This window comes from Pelodiscus sinensis, chromosome 8 (genome assembly GCF_049634645.1).
Source record: "Pelodiscus sinensis isolate JC-2024 chromosome 8, ASM4963464v1, whole genome shotgun sequence".
NCBI classification, from domain to species: domain Eukaryota; kingdom Metazoa; phylum Chordata; order Testudines; family Trionychidae; genus Pelodiscus; species Pelodiscus sinensis.
In genome coordinates, this window is record NC_134718.1 from 42,848,218 (window position 1) to 42,875,560 (window position 27,343).

At 45.3% G+C, this 27,343-nt stretch overlaps 1 protein-coding gene across 1 annotated transcript in view; it reads right to left on the reverse strand.

Moving 5' to 3' along the window:
• Nucleotides 1-2,215: 2,215 nt before the first annotated feature.
• Nucleotides 2,216-27,343, reverse strand: part of MARCHF5 (membrane associated ring-CH-type finger 5) — a 65,398-nt gene continuing 40,270 nt past the window's right edge. The window contains exons 4-6 of the mRNA XM_075935189.1: nt 5,972-6,155; nt 5,337-5,503; nt 2,216-4,356 (exon numbers count right to left, since the gene is read on the reverse strand). Of these exons, the coding sequence (XP_075791304.1) occupies nt 4,240-4,356; nt 5,337-5,503; nt 5,972-6,155 (468 nt within the window). The 3' untranslated portion in view covers nt 2,216-4,239. The remainder of the gene's footprint in view (nt 4,357-5,336; nt 5,504-5,971; nt 6,156-27,343) is intronic.

Below are 27,343 nucleotides of genomic sequence, written 5' to 3' on the forward strand. Positions count from 1 at the left end.
GCCCCATGGTTAACCACATAACTGAAATAATTTATCAGTTACATAATTAATATTTTTATACATTTTACTTCCATAATCTCTATACGGGATGGCAGTTAAGCAAAAACAGATATTTAAATTAAGCATAAAGTTCTTTCCTGAATGAAGTCGATGTTGCAGTGAGGAGGTGTGATGCTTAGTATGGGAAGCCAGACTTGTGGTAACTCAGCTTGAACTAACATTAAAAATAGTAGTCTGAACACTGCACCTATGGCTTTGGCTCAGGCTAATCATCAGAGTTCACGCCTACCTGATGCCTTTGGTCCAAGCTAGGAATGTAATAGTGTAGTCAATTAATGGATAAGCAAAAGCTTATAGGTTAATGGTATAGACTATATGCATCTCTCTCACCAGTAATTTTTTTTTTTAGGAGGATGGCCAACAGCCTCTCTCAGTCCTGGCTTGTGAAGAGTCCAGGGCCTACCCCCGCTGTGGCTCAGCATTTAAGAGGTGACAGGTAGTTCATGAGGGGAACTGGGTCTGGGACTTATCACCTCCCAGACCAGCTCCTGCCTGGCACCCCATGCTGCTGCGTCTGATACAGAGGCAGCAGTGTGGAGAGGGCAGGCGGTGCCTCGGAAATGGGGCCGGATTGCACTGGCTGCCAGCCCCAGCCCCCACAAACTACAGAATAGTCGAGTAACCAATAAGAATTTGAGGTTACTCGACTATTCAATTAACCGATATATAACATCCTTAGTCCAACCTACTGGCAGTGTCACACCCTCAAGATGAAGAAGCCTGAGAAATTGCATTGGGCATCACATCTCTAAAGAGCCATGCAGACAAGTGGTAGGTCATAAAGAATGTTATGATAATCAGAACTCAAAAGATTGGCAGTAGGGATGTCAATGGTTAACTGATAAGCATCACCCTTATAGGGTGTTGCTTACCAGTTAGCCAGAGCAGTCTCTGGCCCACCAAATGAGTACTATACTAACTCCTAATAATAATCAACAATTTAGATATTGGCAAAGAAAATATGCTTATTAAGTCTGCAGATGATACCAAGCTGGGAGGGGTTGCGACTGCTCTGGAGGATAGGGTCATAATTCAAAATGATCTAGAAAAATTGGAGAAATGGTCTGAGGTAAACAGGATGAAGTTTAATAAAGACAAATGCAAAGTGCTCCACTTAGGAAGGAACAATCAGTTTCACACATACAGAATGGGAAATGAGTGTCTAGGAAGGAGTATGGCAGAAAAGGATCTAGGAGTTATAGTGGACCATAAGCTGAATATGAGTCAGTAGTGTGATGCTGTTGCAAAAAAAAGCAAACATGATTCTGGGATACATTAACAGGTGTGTTGTGAGCAAGACACAAGAAGTCATTCTTCCACTCTACTCTGTGCTGGTTAGGCCTTAGTTGGAGTATTGTGTCCAGTTCTGGGCACCGCATTTCAAGAAAGATGTGGAGAAATTGGAGAGGGTCCAGAGGAGATCAACAAGAATGATTAAAGGTCTAGAGAACATGATCTATGAAGGAAGGTTGAAAGAATTGGGTTTGGTTAGTTTAGAAAAGAGAAGACTGAGTGGGGAACATGATAGCAGTTTTCAGGTATTTAAAAGGGTGTCATGAGGAGGAGGGAGAAAACTTGTTCATCTTGGCCTCTGAGGATAGAACAAGAAGCAATGGGCTTAAACTGCAGCAAGGGAGGTTTAGGTTGGACATTAGGAAAAAGTTCCTAACAGTCAGGGTAGTCAAACACTGGAATAAATTGCCCAGGGAGGTTGTGGAATCTCCATCTCTGGAGATATTTAAGAGTAGGTTAGATAAATGTCTATCAGGGATGATCTAGACAATATTTGGTCCTGCCATGAGGGCAAGGGACAGGACTTAATGACCGCTCGAGGTCCCTTCCAATCCTAGTATTCTACAATTGTATGATAATAATGGTTTTGATTTGATAAAAATAGGTACATTTCATATGATGCACTCTTCTTCATTTACTGATAATTGATAAGTGAGAGTAAAAAACTAAATGGAGCTGTCAGAGTTAGGTCTTTATCCAGCCCCAAAAGGAATATCTTAAAAAAAATAATTGTAAGATTAATCATGGGGTGGCTATTAAAAAAAGTAATGGTACACTCCTTTTTTATTCAAAAGTTATCAATTTTAAAATCTATTCTGCCACAGGCTCTGGCACTATTTGTTCATTGGACAAAATACACCTAAAGAGTGTAAAAATATTTATTCAACCTAATCCAATGTGGTTATAATGAATACTAAAAACAAGATTTTACAATACAGCAACAAAAGAAGTAACTCTCTATTACTACATTTAAACTAAGTTTAAATTATTTTATACTCTTCACAGTACTTTTGTAATCTGATGTACAACAGCTTCCATTTTCAAAGAAGATTATTAGCCTTCCTATGGAACAAAATATCAAAACAATGATTTGCACTATTAAATTCTGAATGAGACTTTTAAAAAATGGTTACAAAGTGGTTGGAAATCTGTACAGTGAAGACCACTAAAAAGCTCTCTCCTTGCACTGAGGAATTCTGCAAGAAATATGTATTACATTGTTTAAAGACTTATATTACAGAAATCAGCACCTTTCAGAGGCTGCTGCTATGTATGTAAATATATAAAAAAGTCAGACCAATCTTTGAGACCAATATAATCAGCAGACTTACAAGATTATAGTAATTTATCAATTTTAGCAAGAATCTCAAAAGTATCAGCTATGCATGTATCATTTTCAACTATAGTTTGTGACTACTAGTTGGCCATTGTATATACTTTTTATACATTTATTACACTCGATATTTAAGGTAACACATAAAAATGTACCATATTTTAAGTGTCACTAACATACATTATTGCAATCAGACATGAAGTCCACTTTATTGTTGCTTCATTTGTAGTGAAAAGCAACATTTACTTACCAATATTTCACTATGGGGAAACGCTTACCCTTTTCCATGCATTTCACATACTATCATGAATTAAAAAAAATAGGAAACAACCAAGAATAAGAACATTTAAAAATCATTAAGTTGTTATGCATTAAGAACAGCAATTATTGTAAATCTGGGCTAAGTCTTGCATTAATATGAAATGGCCACTTTGTGAAGCAGGACTCAGAATTAACACTAACACTAGGACAGTAACTGCTATTTCCACTGAAAAATGTGGATTTAAAAAAGTAAAATTACTGATTTAAGTGCTGGTCTCTCCCTTTGACAGGCCAGTAAAAAACTGCATTTTTACAACAGGATTTTACTGTTGCAATTACCTTATTTATTAGAGAATTAAGTTTTATCTTCTGTACACTGACAGATCAGACTGAAGTCACTATCCAATGCTCTTTTTCTAATGTCTGCTACTATTTATTTAAATAGTTAATTGAATAATGAGATAGGAACTCAATATACAATTTATTATTACTAAACAACTGTTCTAATTACAAAAGTAAGTGACTGAAATGCACTTTCCCAGATAATTTCTCTATAGGTGGATGAAATAACAACAGTTACAAGACAGCAAATGAGCCATGACATAGCAATACTAGGCTCTGCGGACAATACAATTAGATAGTAGCAAAATTAGCTGGAAACCATGTACTAATTCATACTCTAGGTGGGCAGAGTTGACTTATGTGGACCTTCAGAAAACCATCAGTCTTTTGCTTGTCTATCCAATGTTTTGTATACATTTTAGGCCTCCTGTTTTACATCTCTTGCTGAGCTTCAGCTGTGAACAAAAGAATACTTATTGGCTAAAATCCAAGAAAAATATATCCATGGTAAAATGCTACTCAAACAACACTTCTTTAAAAAAAAAATTCCTCCATGGTATTCTTAAGTGTTGAACGGGATGATCTGTGTATGAAATATCTATGTTGATACTTCATTAAGCATACAAAAATGGGAATTGGATACAATTTGTAAACTGAAGAGTAACTGCACAATTTGATTTTAAAAAAAAATCAGCATATGTAGTATTAAGGAAATTATTCAGATCCCAGCCTGTCATGAAGGAAATACACAAAAATGAAAACAAATCACATTCTTAGGTTCAGTGATTACTGAGTGAATTTACCCTGCCACATGAAAGTGCTTTATTATATTAGAGGAAAAAAAATAGGAGCAGCAACTTATCACAATTCTCCACTACTGTGCAATAATGATAGAATGTATACAAGAAAATCTGGTAGATGAGATTGTATGACAGCTGGAGATCACAGTCTTATGCTCCTTCTTGCTCAGGGTAATTTAAAATTTTGCGGTGAGCTTGACGTAAATATTGCTGCTGTTTGAAGTAAACTTTAAAAGCTCCTTTTATAGCAACAAAAGCAATTCCACCCTGAAATAAAAAGAACATTTTAAAAACTTACAGAATAAGTTCAGTATCACATCTTCTCTCAGTTCTAGCTTTTTTTTTTAAAAAAAAGTATTTCCTCTGAAGTTAGGCTAACTAACAAATGAATATTGGAGGCAAATTTTCTGTCACAATAGAGTATTATAGATGTAGCGATGTTACATTTAGATTAATCAACTAATCAAATAGTCGATGGAATTAGCATTGATATGAAATTAGTCGGTAAGGGTGCCTCTGCCTTTGAAATGTATCAAGAGCCCTGCTGGCTCCTGCTACATTTCAAATGCGGGAGTGCTGCATGGAGCACGGGCCCAGTGGAGGATTGCTTGAATCCCCCACTGGCCCCATGCTTCCTACGGTGCTTCTGCTTTTGAAATGTAGCAAGAGCTTTGCCCTTGCTACATTTCAAAGGCAGAAGCGCTGCCAGTACCCCCCTACACTCCTGCCCACCCCTTTTTAAAACCGGCTCCCCCCAGCACTGGTTCCTGCCCGCCCCCTTGCTTTGCCTCTCTCTGATAGAGGCAGCAAGAGTGGGGGGAAGCAACTAGTCAAGTCGCTAGTCGACTATCCTATACGCATGTGCTTATCAGATAGTTGACTAGTCACTTACATCCCTATATAGATGTCCATGTTACATAAAAGGGTTACATGCTAAGTTTATAAATAATTCTGAAAGCTCTTATCCATTTACGTTTTGGCCAAAAAAATTACACCTCAATCATATTAAAGAATAAAAATGAGATTTTTCCCTAGAATATTATACACACCACACAAACACACTAATTGCCAATCCCACTAAAAATTAATCATAACTTGAAAAATCCTACGAAAAAACGCAAGTCAAATACTATTCTAAATTCTACTTCTGTGCATGCTCCTTTTCTGCTCTCTCAGAATCTTTACTACAACTCCTTATATCATTATTATTACCATTTCTGAAAAACAAACTCTGTAAATCATCTTACCAGGATTGTCCTTTGTAAATTAGAATTAACACTGCTGAACATCAGCTTGCCAACTATAGTGGCAATAGTTGGAAATACAAGAGCTCCGCACAGAATACGAGTAGCAGAGACATGGTCTGCTAGAGGGTTGGCCTCAGCTGGAATACGAGGAACAGGACACCCAATACCTAGAGAGAAATCATATTGCCAACAAGTTGAAAAAGATTTAAAAGTCTGTTTTCATTATGAATCTAACCTTTCAAGTTTTCTACAATTTAACAATTTTATTAAGCATTCCTCTCTCCAGGAAAATGTTCTGTTTTTATTAAATAAATAAATAAATTAAATTAAATAATGTTTATGAATCAACTTTTGGCTTCTTGCACTAAACTTTTGTTTACAGTTCTTTTAATATTTGCACTGAAGTAGGGCACAGAAGTCTCAACAGAGCTCGAAGCCCTATTGAACTAGGCACTGTGGAATTACATAGTGAGAGACACTGCACTTAACAGCATATAATCAAAATAAACTAAACAAAGCGTCAGAGGAAAAGGAGGATTGTTATCCCCATTACAGATAGAGAAACTGCCCTCTACACCCCACCTCGCATAGGCACAGCACAGACTTCATATTTCATTTAGATTTAATTGCATTACCTGGAAATATACTATTCAGAATTTGCAGTTTGTTAGAATATTTGCGCCATAGTCTGAGCACATAGTCTTCCCAGCGAATCATCTTCCCCAATATTAGCATGACTGGGATGGTGGGAAGTCCAATCAAAAGAAACAAAGGATCAGCTCTCTCCATGACATCAAGACCTTCTTTATGACCTACAACCTGTGAAATGTTCAAAAAGTTTTAGTGTCTCATGGCTATTGTACAGTGGACATATTTGAAGGATTTACAATAATTCCTCATTTAACGTGCCCGCTTCACACGTTTTTGTGATAGCACGATTTTTTTTTAGAGAACGTTTTTTGAATTACATGACTGTCCCCAGAACAACACGATTTCCCCATCCGGTCCGTCGCCGGCAGCTGTGTGGGGCTTCCCCCGCCTCCCTGCAAAGCAGTGGAGGGTTCGCTACGCACTGTGCTGTCCCCCGGCGACACTCCTCCCCCCCCTTGCTGAATGCAGTGCAGGTCCCGACAGATCTGTCACAGGTGCATACACCGAACCCAATCTCCCTCTCCTTCCCTCCCCCAGAGCCAAACACCTCTCCCTGCTGTAACCCAGTCCTCTTTCTCCCCCAACCTTATGTCCAGCTCCCAACAGACACCACTGCTTGAAACGACAACCCCCACCTTTTCCATTATTTTCAATGGGAAAATTGACCCCGCATAACACGTTTTCACTTAACATGATCATTTTCTGAAACATATCTATAGTGTTAAATGAGGAATTACTATATATTTGAAAGATTTTATTGAGTTGTATCAAACTGTCCAGGCACCTAAACTAATCTTATTACATTTTACCTGATACTTAAATTTCTCATGTGGTGTCTTTCACTGCTTATTAAATTTGCTGTTGGAGAGTTTCTAGTTCCAGATTTTGCCTCACTCATCTTGCATTAGTGAGTCATTACATAATTAACTCCTCCTTAGCCAGATGTGCCCCTCTACATACTCTTAGTGATGTTACATATAAATAACCTAAGTGTGCTATTTGAGATATTTTAAAGCTACCTTATAGTACAATCGCATCTTTTCTAAAATCCTCAGAGGCCACAAAACTTTGCAGAAATTAATTTTAATTCTGGTATTAAAAACTGCTCAGCAGCTATGATTTAAGAATACAAATAAATAGCAGAATTTTCTGATTAATGAACAGAGATACTTACTATTTAGAAGTAGAGCATGGAAGAATGCTCTTGTAATGTGCATTCCTTCTCCAGGTATCATAAGATCTATTTTCCCATTATGCCATACCAGCTTCAAATGAACCTTTTTAAAACTAAGGTTAACGTCCAATACCATGCAATACAAACAGCAATTATACTTTTATTCTGTATGCTACATACAGAATAAAATAAAAGATTTATTTTTACTTGGAATTGGTAATTTTATTATTGAATGATTTAAGATAATTTCTTAGTGAAACAATAAAAGTCAGTTACCTGTTTCATAACTGGTGTTCTTAGAGATGTGTTGTTCATGCCCGTTCCATGCTAGGTATGTGTGCTTACCACATGCATTGGTGCCAGAAGTTTTCCCCTCAGTGGCAGTCATAGAAGACCTGCTCTGGCACCCCTTGTTGTGGCACCTGTATGGCTCCCCCCACCCTCAGTTCCTTCTTGCTAGAAATTCCAACAGTGGGGAAGGAGGGCGGATCATGGAACGGAGAGGAGCAACACATCTCAAAGAACACCAGTTACAAAACAGGTAACTGATTTTTCTTTGAGTACTTGCTCATGTCTATTCCATATTAGCTGACTCCCAATGGAAGCAGGTATGACTTTGTGAATCTGCAGCTTGTAGCACTGCTCTGCTGAATCCAGTGTCCTCTCTGGCCTGCTGTGTGATGGCATAATGTGCTGTTAACGTCTATACTGAGTACCATGTCACAAGTCTACAGCTGTCCTGGATGGGCCAGGAAGAGTGCCAGGAAGGTTGCTGAGGACACCTATGCTCTTTTTGAATGGGGTTTTTACCAGAAATAACAGCGGAACCTCTGCTAGCTCATAACCAATCCCGATGAAGTACATAATCCAAGTGGACATTCTTTGAAAGGAGACTGGGAGACCCTTCAACCATTATGATGAAGAGCTGTGATGAGTTAAGAAAAGGGTTGGTTCACTCTTGGTAGAAAGTCAACACACGGCAGGCATTTAGCGTGTGTAAGCACCTCCCTTTGTTAGAGTTGTGTGTCATGGGGTGCAAAACACTGGTAGGAAGATGTCCTGATTAACATGGAAAGAAAGCACCACCCTCAAAAGACAGGCCAGACCAGGTGCACCTTATCCTTATAAAAGGCCGAATTCTGAGGTCAGTACTTTAATTTCCAATACTTGCCTGACTGGACTAGTAGTTACCTAACAATTATATACAGTGTATGGTAAGTTCATAATGAAAAGACTGGAGTAGGGAACTTTGCTAGAGCAAAGGAATGTTCCAACACCATCATTAGCAGTAAGAAGGAACTGAGAGTAAGAGGAGCCAATGGTACACCAGAGCCAGACCCTACGGATACCACTGACGGGAAAACTTCTGGCACTTGAGCATGGGGTGAGCACACACTTAACATAGAATGGACATGAACAAGCACTCAAAGAAAAATTTGATTTTTTCAGTACTAAAACTACAAGTAAGGTCACACTTAAGCCTCATGGTAAACTGATTAGCAATACATATACTTTCAGCAAACTGTTACTCTTAAACAAGGCTAGTTGGCTTGTATTTAATGTCCTGCATTTTAACTGGTGTGGGTTAAGACCAGCCAAGCCAATTGTCAGACTAAGTACTCTCATCAAGGGCAGTATGGGACCAGGAAGAGAACTGGTAACATGTAACTTCTAGAAGGGAAAAAAGGCCAGCACAGGAATCCCCCAATGCTATAGAGGTAAGTAATTGCTTTCAGGCTCTCTCCACAGGCTCTGCAGTGGTGAATGCTTTGGACGGGACCTCACAAGGAAGAAACCACAAGGGAACATCATCTACTGGAAGGCATGGGAAGCGTAGTCCTAGGGATGGGGGTTCTTAACTGTGCACTTGTCCTTGTTCAACCTCTTTCTTGTGTCCCAATCCTCCAGTTTGTCTAAGTCACTCTGGACCTTATCTCTGCCCTCAAGCATATCTACCTCTCCTCCTAGCGTAGTGTCATCTGCAAACATGCTGAGGGTGCAATCCATCCCCTCATCCAGGTCATTAATAAAGATATTGAACAAAACCGGTCCTAGAACCGAACCTTGGGGCACTCTGCTAGAAACAGACTGCCATCCTGACATCGAGCCATTGATCACTACCCGCTGGGCCCGGCCTTCTAGCCATCTTTCTATCCATCTTACCGTCCATTTATGCAATCCACATTCCCTTAACTTGCTGGCAAGAATATTGTGGGAGACCGTATAAAAAGCTTTGCTAAAGTCAGGGTATATAACATCCACTGACTTCCCCATGTCCACCGAGCCAGTTACCTCATCATTTGATACGGTCTCGCATGATAATCTTATTGATATATTTGCCTAGTTTAACTTAGATAGGGCCACGATAAGGTGGGTGCATAATTGGCTGGATAACCGTAGTCAGAGAGTTGTTGTTAACGGTGCTAAATCCTGCTGGAAAGAGATAACAAGTGGAGTTCCGCAAGGGTCTATTTTGGGACCCGTACGTTCAATATCTTCATCAATGATGTAGATATTGGGATAGAGAGTATGCTTATTAAGTTTGCAGATGATACCAAACTGGGTGGGGTTGCAACTTCTTTGGAGGATAGGGACATAATTCAAAATGACCTTAGCAAGTTAGAGAAATGGTCAGAGGTAAACAGGATGAAGTTTAATAAAGAGAAATGCAAAGTGCTCCACTTAGAAAGGAACAATCAGTTCCATACATACAAGATGGGAAGCGACTGTCTAGGAAGGAGCATGGCGGAAAGGGATCTAGGGGTCATAGTGGACCACAAGTTGAATATGAGTCAACAGTGTGATGCTGTTGCAAAAAAAGCAAATATGATTCTAGGTTGTATCAACAGGTGTGTTGTAAGCAAAACTCGTGAAGTCATTCTGCCGCTCTACTCTGCACTAGTTAGGCCTCAGCTGAAGTACTGTGTCCAGTTCTGGGTGCCACATTTCAAGAAAGATGTGGAGAAATTGGAAAGGGTACAGAGAAGAGCGACAAGAATGATTAAAGGTCTAGAGAACATGACCTATGAAGCCAGGCTTCATGAACTGGGCTTGTTTAGTTCGGAAAAAAGAAGATGAAGGGGGGACATGATAGCGGTTTTCAAATATCTAAAAGGGTGTCACAAGGAGGAAGGAGAAAATTTGTTCCTCTTGGTTTCTGAGGACAGGACAAGGAGTAATGGGCTTAAAGTGCAGCAAGGGAGGTTTAGATTGGACATTAGGAAAAAATTCCTAACTGTCAGGGTGTTCAAATATTGGAATAAATTGCCAAGGGAGGTGGTGGAATCTCCCTCTCTGGAGATATTTAAGAACAGGTTAGATAGACATCTGTCAGGGATGGTGTAGACGGAGCTTGGTCCTGCCTTGAGGGCAGGGGGCTGGACTCGATGACCTCTCGAGGTCCCTTCCAGTCCTATGATTCTATGATAGAAGCTAATCAGATTGGTCAGGCACGACTTGCCCTTTGTGAATCCATGCTGACTACAGGCAGTCCCCGGGTTACGTACAAGATAGGGACTATAGGTTTGTTCTTAAGTTGAATTTGTATGTAAGTCGGAACTGGCTCCAGATTCAGCTGCTGCCACTGAAACTGACCAGGGGCTGACTACAGGAAGCTGGAGGCAGAGTTGCTCTGCCCCCAGCTTCCTGGAATCAGCCTGATCAGTTTCAACAGCTGCTGAATCTGGAGCCTGGGACAGAACAGCTGGGGCGCTGCCCGGTAGGTTCCCACAGGACCAACCTGGCAGCACCCCAGCTGCTCTACCCGAGGCATCCCGCAACAAAAGCCTGGTCTACTGGGGGGGCACACTAGCTGAGCCCCCTCCCCCCCCAGCAGACCAGGGAGACCCGAGCAAAGCCACACAGGCGGAGGGACCCCGCCGCCCGTGTGGCTTTGCTCCTTTGCCCCCGAGCAAAGCCGCACAGGCAGTGGGATGCCGCCTGTGCGGCTTTGCTCCTGTCTCCCTGGTCTGCTGGGGGGGTCCAGCAAAGCCGCTGGACCCCTGCAGCAGACCAGGGACACCCAAGCAAAGCCGTCGCCTGGGCGGCTTTGCTCGGGTGTCCCTGGTCTGCTGGGGGGGGTCCAGTGGCTTTGCTGGACCCCCCCCCAGCAGACCAGGGAGACCGGGAGAAGCTCTTCTCGCCCCGGAGGACACGGGTGGCGACCTGCCGCCCGTGCGCTCCGGGGCGAGAAAAGCCCCGTTCGTAAGTACGGATCCGACATAAGTCGGATCCGCGTAAGTCGGGGACTGCCTGTATTCCTAATCACTTTGAGTGATATCTGTAGAGTGGCCACCTGGTCATCAAACACAGCATTCATGCAGCATTATACAATTGCACAATGTTTGGCCACTGATTCCATGGTGGCTTCAGCAGTACTATCCATTAGTGTCAAGCCTAGTTCCGGAGTGCATCTGGGTACTACTGTTTAGTCACCTACAGTAGAGCATCCACAAGGACCACTCGAAAAAGAAGTTACCTTCATGCAGTAACGATGTTTCTTTGAGATGTGTCCCTGTGAGTGCTCCATGTCCCGCCCTCCTCCCTGCTCCGGAGCTCTGTCTTTTCTCGTTGCAGTTGACCAAAAAGAACTGGCGGGAGCCAGACTGCACGCGACGATCAAAGGACGTGAATGGCGCAAGACGCTGATTGCTCATGCGCGGTCCGGCTGAATACAGCTATGGAAAATCTCTGACTTGTGGCGCTGGAGTGAGCCCGACAACTACAGTGGAGCAACCACGGGGACCACTCGAAGAAGATGGGGACTCCTATATATACATTATTGTGTACTGTCCACCATTTAAGGGAAGATTTTATATTATTGGGCATAGGCAGGTTTTTGCTCAAAGGATGAATGTGAGGCCGACAGATTGTACCTAGCCATGCTTGCAATGGTCGCATGTGTAACTGAGTGTGAAGTACTAAAAACATGACTGCTGCCTGTGCCCCAGTATTTGCAGGCATAATCGTGCTGTTATACATGGGCTTGACTGCGCTGTTTCTATCAGGAGCTTGAGTGAGACCCTTCTATGGTGTGGTAAGTAGACCCTGGCTTTCATGCAGTCCAGGTGTGCCCCTATGAATTCCAGAGTTTGAGTAGGAGACAAAGTGCATTTTGCCACATTTAACAGTAGACCTAGTTTATTGAAGAGGGTTCTGATTGTCAAGACTGCTCGCTGCGTTTCCTGGTGTGTACAGATAATTACAAACAGTCCTCTCAGTAAGGGAATATCATAATTCGGTTTTTGCATAAGTGTGTGGCTACTACTGCGAGTACTTTTGAGAATACTTGTGGGGCTGTCAACAGTCCGAATGGTAGCACTCTGTATTGGAAGTGTCTGTCCTTTATTGTGAAACAGAGGAATCTCTTGTGTGACGGGTGAATTGATATAAGGAAATAGGCATCCTGGAGGTAAAGAGTAGACATCCATGCTCCTTTTTCCAAGGCAGGTATAATCGTAGCCAGCATAACCATGAACTGGTTGAGTTTGCAGAAATCCAAGATAGGTCTCCAGCCACCTGACTTCTTGGTTGTAAGGAAATAAGTAGAAACCCTTGCCCGTGTTATTTGGGTACCTCTTGTGTACCACTTCTTGTAAGAGTAAGTTCTTGTGAGAGGGGTCTCGGAAAAGGGATGGGGAGGGGCAGAGAGAGAAACAGTTATGAATGGAATGCAGTAGCCGGTTCATACAATTTCTAACACCAATTTGTCGGTGGTGATGGTAGACCAGGCTGGATAGAAGTCAACTAGTCTGTTGCCAAATAGCGTGGATGATTCTGCTTGCTACCTAGGAAATTTTGGAGTTGTCAGACCCTTGACCAGGACTTCAAATCTGTTGTCTGGATGTTGCGGGTTACTGGGTGGAAGACTGCTCAGATGTCTGCCTGCGTCTATTTTGATGTTGTCTATGTCTGTTGTCTAAGTGTCGTTGGTTGAACTCTGTATCTTTGTTGGAATGATCTGTTTTGTTTCCGTCTTATAACAGGTACCTGGATGCCCAACATTCTGAGTGTGGCCCTTGAATCCTTCAAGTTGTGGAGGGATGCATTTGTGCCCTCCATGAATAGTTGTGTACCCTCAAATGGGAGGTCCTCTACAGTGGTTTGGACCTCTCTCAGAAAGCCTGAGAGCTGAAGCCAAGATGCCATCCTTGCTACCATAGCCAAGGCCAAAGATCTGCTGTGTCTGCCGACTCCAGCACAGTTTGTAGCGCTATGTGAGCTATTAGTATACCATCCTTAATGTCTGCTTTGAACTGTTCTGTCTTTGTGTCTGGAACGGACTCAATAAAGGATGCTAGTTGATCTAATATGTGGTGTGTATACTTTGCTAATAATGCAACGTAGTTAGCTATTCTGATCTGTGGTCTTGCTGATGAGCACACCTTTTTTCCCATCATTTCCAGCCTCTTCCAATCCCTATCACTGGGAGCTGTACATGTATTTTGTTGTCCTCCTCTCTGATTGATCGCTTCTACAACCAGGGAATTCAGTGTTGTGTGGAAAAACAGGAATGCTGCTTCCTTGGGAGCTACGTAGTATTTTCTGTCTGCTCTTTTGTAGGTTGGTAAGATTGTGGCTGGGGTGTTCCATATGTTGTTTGCCAGAGCCATGAGAGCCTAGTTCATGGGGACTGCCAGTACTGGATGAAGAGATGTGTGTAAAATGTTTGTGAGATTATGCTGCATCTGTAGAGTATCTGAAAGAGGGATCTCTAGGGCTTCTACCACTCTTGAAAAGCTCCTGGAATAATTTAGTATCATCCCCCATTGTTGATGGTGGAGGCATTATCATGTAATCAGGAGATATGGCCAAAGTGTGTGCGGGTGGAAAGGAGGGTGAACTGTGTTCTTCCCCCGTGATATCTCCATTTTGCTCTTCTGTGCCTGAGCTGTAATGTTCTATGGACTGCAAGGGTGGTGCATGGGACTGCGATGTCACAGCTGGATGTTGTGGCTGTGTAAATTATTGTTGTCTGTAGAAAGCCCAAGGGTCCCAGTATGGCCAGTTAGGCATGACTGTTGGTAGGACCCACTGTGGTGCTTGCCATTGTTGAGTTTGTTAAAGAGACTTATGAGAGTAATATCTCAGTACATGAGGTGGTTTACACCTCATCCTCCTTATCACTAAAGCTCACTGCCACTGAGTTGGCTGGAGTGGCTGTGAGAGTGCCCCATAGAGTGTTCGGAGTACTATCAGTACCAAACAGAGGCATCCCCAGTGCCGACTGGATTGTAAATTCAGCTGCTGTTGTGAACTGTGGCATGGGGGGAGGTAGGGGTGGTAGGTAGTAGTTGAGGTCGGGAGGTGTGAGGAGTTTGCAGCAGTGTTGATTGAGTCGCCATCTGCCTTATGAACAGTCGGTGTCACATGCTTCTGTGGTGCCACCTCAGGTAACACACTCCGGCTCGGTGCCGTGTGTGAGCGCAGTTTGTTTCACGCTGCAGCTGTTAGCATGGAATTCTTGGTTGGTGCCGATGAGGAGGCTTTATCCTTCGCCTCTGTCAGCACTTTATCTAATGCACTGTGTGTGTGCTTAGGATCTTGGCTCTTCTCCTTGCGGGTCCCTTTAGATCGCTGCTTGTCAGATTCCTTTTACATTGGGATGCAACATTAATATGTACTGAATGCTTCCTTAATGAAGAGTTAGTCCCTGTGGAGTCGTAAGACTTCTTATTAGGGTTACTCTTCTCCCAGTCCTTTGGGCTCAACCTGGAAAGAGCCACTTTTTCCCACCCCATCCCACGTGATCTCTGTGTGGGAGCAGTGTATTGTTCAGGGTCTGTAGGCAACAATGTAACTTCGAACAGCATTTCTGGAAGGTCACCCGCTCATTAAGTAAGCAAGTATACTTTATTCTTCCAAAATTGTTGATAGGTGTAGCAATCAACACAGCCTGTAATACTGATTTTATTAGCTGAAGTTAACTGCTGCCAAAAAAATTTAAAATGAGTACAGTAAATTCCTAGAGTAAAGTCAATGTATGCAGAATTTGTCTTCAGCTTTCTGACCAACCTCCACTCAGCAAAGAGCTAACTCAGACTCTTATCCTGCTCCTCAACTTCTTCTCCTACCCCCAAGGACTCAAGCCTCTTAGGGTACGTCTAGACTATATGCCTCTGTCATCAGAGGCATGTAGATTAGGCTACCAGACATAGGAAAATGAAGCGGCGATTTAAATAATCGCTGCTTCATTTAAATTTACATGGCTGCCGCGCTGAGCCAACAAACAGCTGATCAGCTGTTTGTCGGCTCAGCGCGATAGTCTGGATGCGTGGGTGTCGACATCAAAGGTATTTGTCGACCACCCAGGTATACCTCATCCCAGGAGGCATACCTGGGTGGTCGACAAATACCTTTGATGTCGCCACCCGCGCGTCCAGACTATCGCGCTGAGCCGACAAACAGCTGGTCAGCTGTTTGTCGGCTCAGCGCGGCAGCCATGTAAATTTAAATGAAGCGGCGATTATTTAAATCGCCGCTTCATTTTCCTATGTCTGGTAGCCTAACCTACATGCCTCTGGCGACAGAGGCATGTAGTCTAGACGTACCCTTAATCTCTCTCTTCTGGTCCACTATGTCCCTTCCCCGTGGGGCTTCAATAGTTTCTAAGAGCTGACTTGTTTGTTTGTTACTGGACCAGCAATCCAGTAAAGTAGTGCCACCTTCTACATATTGATTCCTACTCATCTGAAGCTTAATATCCATAATTAACTTAGGCTTGGTCTACCCTACAAACTTACATCAGTATATCTATGTCTCTCAAATGTTTAAAAAAAAAATTCCACACCCTTGAGAGACATAGCGCTATACAGACCTAACTCCTGGTGTTTTAACACTAGGTCCACAGAAGAATTCTGTCAGTCTAATTACCATCTCTCAGGGTATGTCTACACTACAGCGCTAATTCGAACTAACTTAGTTCGAATTAGTTAATTCGAACTAAGCTAATTCGAACTAACGCATCCAGACTAAAAAACTAGTTCGAATTAGCGTTTTGCTAATTCGAACTAGCATGTCCACACAGAGTGGACCCTGAACAGGGGTTAAGGATGGCCGGAAGCAGTGCCGGTAGGGCATCAGATGAGGACTTGGCTAGCCTGAGACAGCAGCTCCACGCTCTGAGGGCTGTGCTTAAAGGGACCTGACCCCCACCCCGGACAGACAGTCCTCGCTTGCAAAGCAGTCCTGGCTTGGATTGCCCGGAGTACCCACACTGGGCACATCACAGCACTCGGCCATCAGACCAGCTGCACTTGCCGCAGGCTGCCATCTGGGGAGAGGGGGCAATTGGGGGGCTGCAGGAGAGCTTCCACCCCCAGAAGCCCGCAGGACCAGCCCAGTCCTCCCCATCGGGGGCTCGTACCCCATTCCTCCCTCACCTCCTTCCACTTACCCCTCCCTAGCCCCCCTTCCTGATGTACAAAATAAAGGACACGTGTGGTCAAAAATAGAAACTCTCTTTATTGAACAAAACGGAGGGAGACTGGGAAAAAGAGGTGGGAGAGGGGAAGAGAGAGAGGGTGAGAGAGGGGAGGGCAACTAAAATGATCAGGGGTTTGGAACTGGTCCCATATGAAGAGAGGCTAAAGAGACTGGGACTTTTCAGCTTAGAAAAGAGGAGATGGAGGGGGGATATGATAGAGGTCTATAAAAGCACAAGTGGGGTGGAGAGGGTGCATACAGAAAAGTTCTTCATTAGTTCCCATAACAGAAGGACTAGAGGACACCAAGGAAAGCAATGGGTAGCAGGCTTCAAATTAATAACAGAAAGTTCTTCACAAAGCAAAGAGTCAACCTGTGGAACTCTTTGCTGCAGGAGGCTGTGAAGGCTAGAACTAGAACAGAGTTTAAAGAGAAGTGAGATAAAGTGATGGAGGTTGGGTCCATGGAGTGGTATTAGCCAGGGGGTAGGAGTGGTGCCCCTGCCCGAAGTTTGTGGAAGGCTGGAGAGGGATGGCACGAGACAAATGGCTTGGTCACTGTCTTTGGTCCATCCCCTCCAGGGTCCCTAGGGTTGGCCACTGTCGGCAGACAGGCTACTGGGCTAGATGGTCCTTTGGTCTGACCCATTATGGCCATTCTAAGCTCAGGGCTCAGGGTCGGGGGTCTCACTGGACCACCTTGATTTTCATGCAAACCTGCTCCTGGGTGGCCAGGCTGGCAGCTCTCCTGCCCTAGACGGCCGCTTTCCTGTGCCTAGTGCGGAGGTCGTGGACAAGGTCCACGATGTCTGCACTGGACCAGGTGGGTGCCCGCCTCTTGCGGTCCTGGGCAAGCTCCCGGGAGCCTCCAGCCTGGTCCCGGGAAGAGGGGGAGGGCTGGGGGGCGTCGGGTGGCTGGCTCCAGCCGTGCCAGGTGCAGGGTCTGCTAGCTGGGTGCTGGCAGGCTTGCACCTGGCACAGGCACCGTAGCCAGCCTGTGCCCCTTTAAGGGGTCCGGGGCCGGGAGGGGGGCAATAGAGTTTCCCTGGTGTTGGCCAGAGTGGCCACCAGGGAAAGCTGGGGAGGGCTAGCCTCCCACTAGTTCGAATTAAGGGGTTACACAGCCCTTAATTCGAACTAGTAAGTTCGAACTAGGCTTAGTCCTCGTACAATGAGGTTTACCTAGTTCGAACTAAGCACTCCGCTAGTTCGAATTAAGTTCGAACTAGCGGAGCGCTAGTATAGCGCCTATCAAAGTTAATTCGAACTAATGTCCGTTAGTTTGAATTAACTTTGTAGTGTAGACATACCCTCAGGGAGGTGTATTACCTATGCCAGCAGTTCTCAAACTTTTGGGGCTCCAGAGCCCTTTACATGCGTAAAAATTTATGCAGAGCCCCAGCGGTCCACTGATTGTAAGTGTTGTACCTATCGATATTTCCAGTTTGTCAACCTCGTGGAGCCCCTGGAGGGGGGTTCCATGGAGCACAGTTTGAGGAACACTGATCTATGCCAACAGGAGAAGCCTTCCTTTTAGCAAAGTTAGTGTCTACCCTGACATGCTAAGAAATAAACTGACACTTAATAGGAGAGAGATTATACTATCCATAACGAAGCGAGGCCTAGGAAGAGGAAAAGGAAGTAAAGTGAATTCACTTCACACAAGTCTAGCTGGCCTCACTTTACACACGACAAGAAAAACCTCACCACCTCCCCAGCACAGTGCCCCCAACCTGCTATTATCCCAATGAAGGACCACAATAAATTTTAAGAAATTAGCCATCTCAAATTAAACACCTAAGATTTAGCCAATTTCCTAAAGATTATAATACTATTAAGTGGCTTACCTTTTGGATTACCATTATGCTGATTTTGATAGATCAATAGTTTTTATTTCCTTACCGCCAGGTTCCCATTAAAAATAATAAAATAAAAAACAAAGATAAACAGCCTTTCCACTGCTAATCATGTCAGGTTTTCACCAAGCAGCTCTCAAGGAGCTAGAAAATGTTACATAACAAGCTTTTGTAAGGATGCCCCAACTTCATATGATACTGAGAATTCACACTTGTAAACTCTCACTTTGGTCCCTGAGAAAAACCATTACTATCTGTGGCAGAGAAGACTCAGTATAACAGCAGTACAGAAAGCTAAAAACAGTGTTTGGTACCTTTATCACTAAATATAGCTTTATTATTATTGAAGTTACAGTTCTAAGTACTTAAATTAATCTAAGTCACATTTCCCTGCAATGGCCCCATAAGGGCCATGGCAGCTATTGAAAACATGTGAGCCAGGGGAAGGATCAGCCACGTAGTTTTGCTATCTCTGCCACACAAGAGACTCTGGGAGAGAGTCTGGGTGCAGAAGGCATCCCCCATCATCAGGAGATTTCAAATTAACTATTTCTTCTGGATTTATTACAGCCCTCTTACACTGTCAGAGCTACCAAAGGGATCAAATGTAATCCAAAATTGGGGCCCCAATTTTCCCTTTACTGTATGCAAATACTACCTTCCATCCTGAAAGGGCCTTACACGCATACACAGGAAAGACAACACAATTGTTCATCTTCCTGAGGTGGAACACAGTAATATTTTAGAAGTGCACATTAACTCCACAAAAAAATAGTTCAGGGCAGGAAGAAACTATAGCAACTAAGAAATTACAGTATTCTCTGGTCCGGCAACATCTGTGGTCTGACAGGACCACAGATGCTCCTGGACCAGAGAGCAGCATGGGGCAGGGACTGGAGTCCCCTGGCAGCATGGGGCTGGAATCTTCTGACAATCCCCAGCAGCACAGATCCAGAGCCCTGCAGCAGCCCCCTGGAGTGTGGGGCTGGGATTGGAGCCCCCGGCAGCCTCTGCAAATGCAGGGCTGGGCCAGAGTTCCCTAGCAGCCTGTGTTGGCACTGGGCCAAAGCCCCGCAATAGTCCCTATGAAAGTGGGGCTGGGGCCAGAGCCCTCTGGCAGCCACCAGAAATGCAGGGCCAGAAATGCAGCCCTGGATTGGGGGGCTGGGACCGGAGCCCCACAGCAGCCTCTGGGAGCAGTAGGAGATGGAGTCCGTGTTGCTCAGGGATCTGGCAGCAGCTGGGCAAGCAACCCAGCCAGTATGAGGGTGGGGGAGTGCGAGGCAGGGTGCCTGCTGGGGCAGCCTGCCTGCAGCATGGGCTGGTAGGCTGGTGGCAGACCTCCTCTGGTCCCCCAAATTCTCTTGCTCAGGCCCTGTCTGGTCCCAATGGTGCTGCAGTTAAAAACACACTTAAGACCTACTTAGACTCTCTAGCTTGCCAATTTCATTCTAAAAATATGTTAATGCTGTGCAATATTTGGAAACACGTACCACAAATAAAATTCTGAATCCTCTCCTCCTAAGTAAAGATTGAAGTAAATAAAAAACAAATGACCTAGCTCAGTCTCCATTTTTACACTGAAGATCACTTTCTGAATTTAAGGGCAACCCAGAATCCTTCCCCACTCAGTCCATTCCCTCTCTCCCTGTTGCTCATTCACCCCACCCTCACTCATTTTCACCAGGCTGGGGGAGATGGTTGGATTTTGGAGGGGGTGGGGGAGGCTGCAGGCTTTAGGCTGGGGCCACAGGGTTCACAGCTTTGGAAAGGCCTCAAGGCTGAGCCTGAGCAGAGGGTTGGGGCAAAGGAGAGGAATGAAGGGTGCAGGAGGGGCTATCAGCTGGGGCAGATGATTGAAATATAGGATGGGGATGGGTTGCTGGCTCTAGGAGATGGCTCAGGGCTGAGGTAGAGGATTGGGGTACAGGAGTGGGTTAAAGGTGCAGGAGGGATTATAAGGTGCTGGCTCTGGGAGCAAAGTTGGGCCATGGGTTCCCAGTGGGTGGCATGTACTTCGGGTGGCAGGACAGCAGGGCTAAGGCAGACTCCTTGCTTGTCTTGCCCTTGTGCTGCTTGCAGAAGGGGCCAAAACACCCCGAGGCCCCACGGGAGGGATAGGGGGTATTGTGGCTCTGCGCACTCTCCGCCCACACAACTCCCAGTGGCCAGGATCAGGGAAGAGGAAGTTACTCACCCTGTGAAGTAATGATTGTTCTTTGAGATGTCCTCCATGGGTGCTCCACTCTAGTGTCGAGTCCCGTTCCGGTGCCACGGCTAGGAGATTTCTCCTAGCCGTGCTCCGCCGGTTCGTGCATGCATGCAACCGTCAGTTCCTCTCACCCACTCATCTGAAAGAAACAAACAATTCCGGAGCGGGGAGGAAGGGCAGGTCGTGGAGCACCCATGGGGCACATCTCGAAGAACAATTTTTACTTCACAGGGTGAGTAGCTTCCTCCTCTTCTTCTTCTTCTTCTTCAAGTGGCCCCGTGGGTCCTCCACTCTAGGTGACTCCAGAGCAGTACCTAGGACAGAGTTAGAGCGCTCCGGAATCAAGACTACCAGCACAATTAAGTACTGCTGTAGCCACAGAAGAGTCTGAAGCAAACTGATTGATTATAGCATAATGCTTCATAAAAGTCACATTAGAAGATCATGTTGCTGCTCTGCAAATGTCACAAAAAGACACTCCACTCAGAAAAGCTGTGGTCGTAGTAACTGCTCTAGTCGAATGAGCCCTCAGAAGACAATGGAGAGGCTTCCCCCGAAGCAAGTGACGCATGGATATACATGAAACTATCAGCCCGGAGATGTGCTGAGAAGTTAGAGGTTGTCCCTTTAACGGTGTGCTAATGATACTATTAAGTGGTCTGTCTTTCTAAAAACCCGCATTTTATCAATGTAAAACGCTAAGGATCTCCTCACGTCCAACGTGTGTCGCAGCGCTTGCGTTGGTATGGGGTTTAGGCAAGAAACATGGTAAAAATCACTGGTTCATTTATATGGAATTCAGAAGAAACCTTCGGAATAAACACCAAATGGGTCCTCAACGTCACCGAATCCTTGGAAAAAATTGTATATGGAGGTGAGGCCACAAAAGCTGCTATCTCACTCACTCTGCGAGCAGATGTGAGGGCTAGGAGGAAGAGAAGCTTGACAGTAAGTAAATGCAATGGTACTGTAGCCAAAGGCTCAAAGGGAGAACGAGTCAAAGTTTGTAGGACTAGATCCAAGTCCCATAGAGGTGGAGGAGGTCTCCACAGAGGATGAAAGTTCGAGAGCCCCTTCAAAAATCTTTTTGTAATGGGGTGCGCAAACAAGGAGACATCCCCATCCCTACGATGGAATGCATTAATTGCTGCCAAATGTACTCGCAGAGATGCTACTGCCAGGCTGTTGTCATGCAGTTGCAAGAAGTATTGTAATATACAGGGTAGAGTTACAGAACGAGGATCTACAGCATTATCCGCGCACCATGCCTGGAACCTGGACCATTTAGCTGTATAAGCCGATCGGGTAGATTGTTTCCTACTATGCATTAAGACTTCCCTGACACACTGAGAACAGGACTGCTCGGAGTCGGTAAACCAAAAAACATCCACACCGTGAGGTGCAGAACTTCGGGTCTCAGGTGACTGAGAGATCCGTTGTCTTGGGTCAACAGAGTCGGAAAAGAAGGCAGAGGATACGGTGCCCTCACTGACATACAGTGAAGCACTGAAAACCAAGGCTGACGAGCCCACGCTACAGCTAGAAGGATTACCCGGGCTCTGTCTATGTTGATCTTAGAGAACTTTGGAAATCAAGACTACTGGGGGAAAGGCATATAGTGATGACCTTCCCCAGTGGAGAAGAAAGGTGTCCCCCAGAGAGCGATGTCCTCTTGAACAATAGGCGGGACATTTCGTATTGTGTTCCGTCACGAATAAATCTATCACCGGAAACCCCCATCGGGCAAAAATACGAGTCAGTACATCCGTGCGAATCTCCCACTTGTGGTCGTGAGGGAAACACCTGCCGAGAGAGTCCGCTATTAAGCTGTCGACACCTGGAAGATACGAAGCTGTTAGAATGGTGTTGTTGCTGATACACCAATTCCATAATCGAATGCTCTCAACACAAAGAGAACGAGACCAGGCACCTCCTTGTCTGTTGATATAAAATATGGTCGCCACACTGTCCGTCAAAATCCTGGTAGTTGTATTCCAAATTTGCGACTGAAAATGCTTGTAAGCATGGAGTACGGCTCTCAACTCCTGAACATTGATATGCAATAGCATTTCCTGTATCGCTCATTGTCCCTGGACTGTGCAACTGTCAATGTGAGCTCCCCAACCCGTTAGGGAAGCATCTGTTATCTGTTTTGTAGGTTGTGGGCGATGAAATGGGACACCCACAAGAAGATTGGCCAGGTTGACCCACCACTGTAGGGACTCCCGGACATTCTGCAGCACCACTATTGGCTTGTGAACACTGTGCTTCGCTGGAATGTAAATGGTGGCCAGCCAGTGCTGGAGGCAATGAAAATGTAACCTTGTGTTGCGTACTACGACAGTAGCAGCAGCCATACGCCTCATCAACTGTAGACAGATGTGTGTGGGAATTGTCAGTGCGCGTACTACAGTGTGCACCAGATCTTTGATGGTCGTAAAACGTTCCGTTGATAAGTATGCTCATGCCATGGTGGAATCAAGTCGTGCGCCTATAAAGACAAGGTTCTGGGATGGAACAAGAGTGAGGATTTCTTCACGTTTCTGAGAAAGCCCAGAGCAGCAAATGTGCTGGACACTGTTCAAACCATATGACATGTTTCCAAAAACCTTGTGCCTCTGAGGCAATCGTCCAAATAGGGGAAGATTGTCACTCCCAATCTGCGCAGATGGGCCGCAACCACTGCCAACGTTTTGGTGAAAACCCTGGGAGCACATGCCAGACCGAAGGGCAGAACTTTGTATTGATAGTGCTCGTTCCCCAACTGAAAACGGAGGAAACGTCTGTGAGCCACGTGGATAGCTTCGTGGAAATAAGCATCTTGTAAGTCGAGGACTGTAAGTCGAGGACTGCAAGCGAATCCCCCTTTGTTCAACGACGGAATGATAGTTAAGGTTACCATCTGGAAACGAAACTTCTGAAGGTGCTGATTTAGCTTTCTAAGGTTTAGAATGGGTCTCAGCTCCCGACTTTTTTGGTGTGAGAAAATATCGGGAATAAAAACCTTTTCCCCAAAACTGCTTGGGAACTCTCTCTATTGCCCCAAGGTCTAGCAAATGTTGAACTTTCTGTTGTAGCAGTTGCTCATGAGAGGGGTCCCTGAAAAGGGATGGGGCAGAGGGAGTGGTAGGGGGAATAGAGAGAAAAGGAATGGAAAGGCCGGACTGCACGATTTCTAGTACCCATCTGTCCGTGGTGATGTCGGACCAATGATGGTAAAATGGCAATGATGAAAAAGATGGCAATGATTGCCACCGTAGGCAATGATGAAAAAGATGGATAGTTTCATCTTCCGTGTTGATTGCAAGTAGCTGGCTTGCAAATTTGCTGCTTAGTTGATGACTGATTGGTCGAATAGCCCTGTTGGGGTCATTTGCACTGAGGACGTTGTCTAGGGTGTTGATTGTCGAAAGGATGTGATTGTTGTCTGGAGAAATTAAAATCATATCTTCGTTGATAAGGAAAATAACGTCTAAGTTTGAAGGAGGGAGTGTACATCCCAAGTGTACGTAGAGTGGTGCGTGAATCTTTTCCAGAGTGGAGGACTTCGTCGGTGTTCGCCGCAAAAAGCTTAAGCTTGTCAAACGGTAGGTCCTCAACCTTGCTTTGCATCTCCTTGGGGGCTCCTGCAGATGACAGCCATGATGATCTCCTCATGACAATACCTGTGGCAGTAGCTCTAGCCGCTGTGTCAGCCACATCCATGGCTATCTGTAGTGCTGTACCACATGATGCGTACACTTCTTGGACTACTACCTTCAAGAGTGGCTTCTTGTTGTCCGGGAGATGAAGTAACTCCGCTAATTTGGAATAATTATCAAAATTATGGTTTGATAGATGGGCCAAATAATTTGCGATGCACAGTAGAAGTGTGGCTGAGGAGTAGACCTTCCTACCAAAAATGTCCAATTTTTTATTGTCTTTGTCCCGAAGCGTATTTTTGTACTGTGGCGCTTTATCCCTACGTTGTGCTGCATCCACTACTAACGAGTTAGGCTGAGGATGATTGAACAAGTCCAATCCTTTCGTCGGTACAAAATATTTTCTGTCTGCCTTTTTACTTGTAGGTGTAACCGATGTTGGGGTCTGCCATATCTCATCTGCCACTTCCATGATCACATCATCAATAGGTAAGGTGATCTTTGCACGTTATTGTGGACAGAGGTTTTTCAAGAGACGGTGCTTTTTAACCAGAATATCCATTAGCTGTATTTCCTGTGTGCCTGCCACATGTTTAAAGAGGTCTTGGAACTGTCTCAGATCATCCGGTGGAGAGTCGTCAGCTGGAAATATCACCTCATCCAGAGATGACAAGGAGCAGTCTGCTGGAGAAGTTTCTGGTTTGGGGTCTTCAACATCCGGCAACTGCCCCTCTTCCAGCTCGGACTGGTCTAGTTGGATGGTTGCACTCTTAGATTGAGAAGGTGAGTCTAGGTGCTGTGATTGATGAAGTAAGTATTTTGCACTCAATGGTTGACAAATGCAGGAGGATTCCCTACGGGAGGACGATGTACGATCATACTGGGGACGATCATCATATGGTCTATGGTAGCTATCATAATAGCGCTCAGAACGCAACGGGGAGGAGTGGCATGACGAGCATGCACTACCATGCTGGATAAAATAGACGCGGCATGGGGAGCGTCTGCCAGGCTCATATCTTGAGGATCGACAAGGTGAGTGGGACCGATGCGTTTCTAGATACACTGTGTCCCTATAATTATGCCGTCCATACGTGACCCATGTAGGAGAAACACTATAGTCACGATAGCGACAGTACCTTCATGGTGAAAAATCTGGAGACAAGGATCTGTCTCTATAATGAGTCTTTGATAATGCCTTCCTATGTAGGGAGGTGTCCTCAGCCCTAACAGCCACAGGAGAGTCAGACACCGAACAGCAGTGGAGCGGTGCCGGGGAAAGCAGCTGTTGCTGCGTTGATGCTGGTGCTGGCAGAGTGTCCGGTGCCGGAGTCAGCACCGGTGCCGGGGCTGAGGCATCCAGACCTGCCTCGGAGCCCGGTGCCAGAGGAGATGGTGCCGTGGAGGACGGTGACGCCATAAGCAGGGCCAATGAGGCAGGCGCTATTATAGCCGGTGCCGCTGAAGCCGGTGCAGAGCGGCTGGTCAATTGCGGCACTGGCATCAATTTCACAGAATGCACAGCTGAGGCCAGTGCAAACTTGCTGGCTAACTGCGGCACCGCTCCCGATGCCGGCGCCGAAGCCACTCTCGCTCTCAGTGGTGGAGCTCTCTGATGGCCACCCCAGCAGAGTGTCCAGACCCCCCGGGGGTCATTTTGGACGCCCCTGAAGCCATTGCAGCTGCTGAAGGGAGGGATCGCGCTGGAGATGGCTTCCATCGCTTCGAGCCAGCTGGTCCCAGGGAAGCTGCCCTGCGTTTTTGTTCGGGGGCTTTTGTGGCTGCGGGAGAGACTGGGTCAGGCTGCAACACCTTCCTGAACATCAGCATTCTTATCTTCATCTCCCGCTGTCTTCGGGCTCTCGATGTTAATTTTCTACAGTGAGCGCACTTCTCGGGGACATGAGCTTCCCCCAGGCACCTAATGCAGGGGTCATTGCCGTCAGCCGTTGGCATGGGCTCACGGCATGCCAAACACTTTTTAAAACCAGTCGATACAGGCATTTTCAAACTGAGTACAGAATAAATGCCTGTATAAGCCCCGTGGGAAGCCTTGTCAATTTCACTTTTAGTGCTTTGCGCAGCGCTTTAAGAGAAGCGGCTTAAGGAAAAAAAATTTTTTTTTTTTTAATTTCCTTATGAACAGGAGAACAAACTAGCAGGAACACGACTAATACTAACAAATTTAACTATTTACAGATGCAAAAACTGACAAAATATTCTGAAGAGAAATACTCAGGGAGCTCCAACTGCGACCTGAGGCCGTTGAGAGGAACTGACGGTTGCCAGCTCACGTGCAGCTGATCAAAGGCACAAACGCCTCGCTAGGGAAGCACGCATGTGCGAGCCGGCGGAACACGGCTATGAGAAATCTCCAAGCCGCGGTGCCGGGACAGGACCCGACACCTACAGTGGAGCACCCACGAGGCCACTCGAAGAAGAACTGTGGTTTTTGTGAGCCACAGGGCACTGCTTGCAGGCAAGGGGCAACTCATGGAAACCTCTCCCCTTCCAGGGCCATGGAGTCGAGCTAACTGCTTTTGGGAACAGCCTGGAGTCAGGGAAAGCAGGGAGCCTGGAAGCCCTGCTGCACCACCAGAGATTATGATCGACTGGAAAAGTTTCCAGGATCGACAAGTTAATTGCTATCGACCAGTTAGTGCCTACTTATTTAGCTCAATCACAAACTGAGTTAGTGGATAAACTTACTTAGTCTGCATTAAGTAAAGGATCAGACTAGGTGATCATAATGGTCTTGTAAGTTCCGAGAAAGAGCTCATTTTGGTCTTATGCAGACAATATGTAGACAAAAAAATGTCCACCAATTCAGTTGAATTGGGGTAGACTATGTAGGAAAATTCACATAGGCAAGCTTAGAAGCCTCCAGCATTTTCATTATGGTTAAAGTGCAGATTGGCAGGAAGGGCAGTTAGAGAAGAAACATCTTTCAAATTTTTCACTGAGTACAACTGCTGTGGAGTCAATGGGAGAAAGTAAAAATGCAGCCCCCCGGTATACTGAGTTTTTTGTTTTACATAAAATGAAATTCTG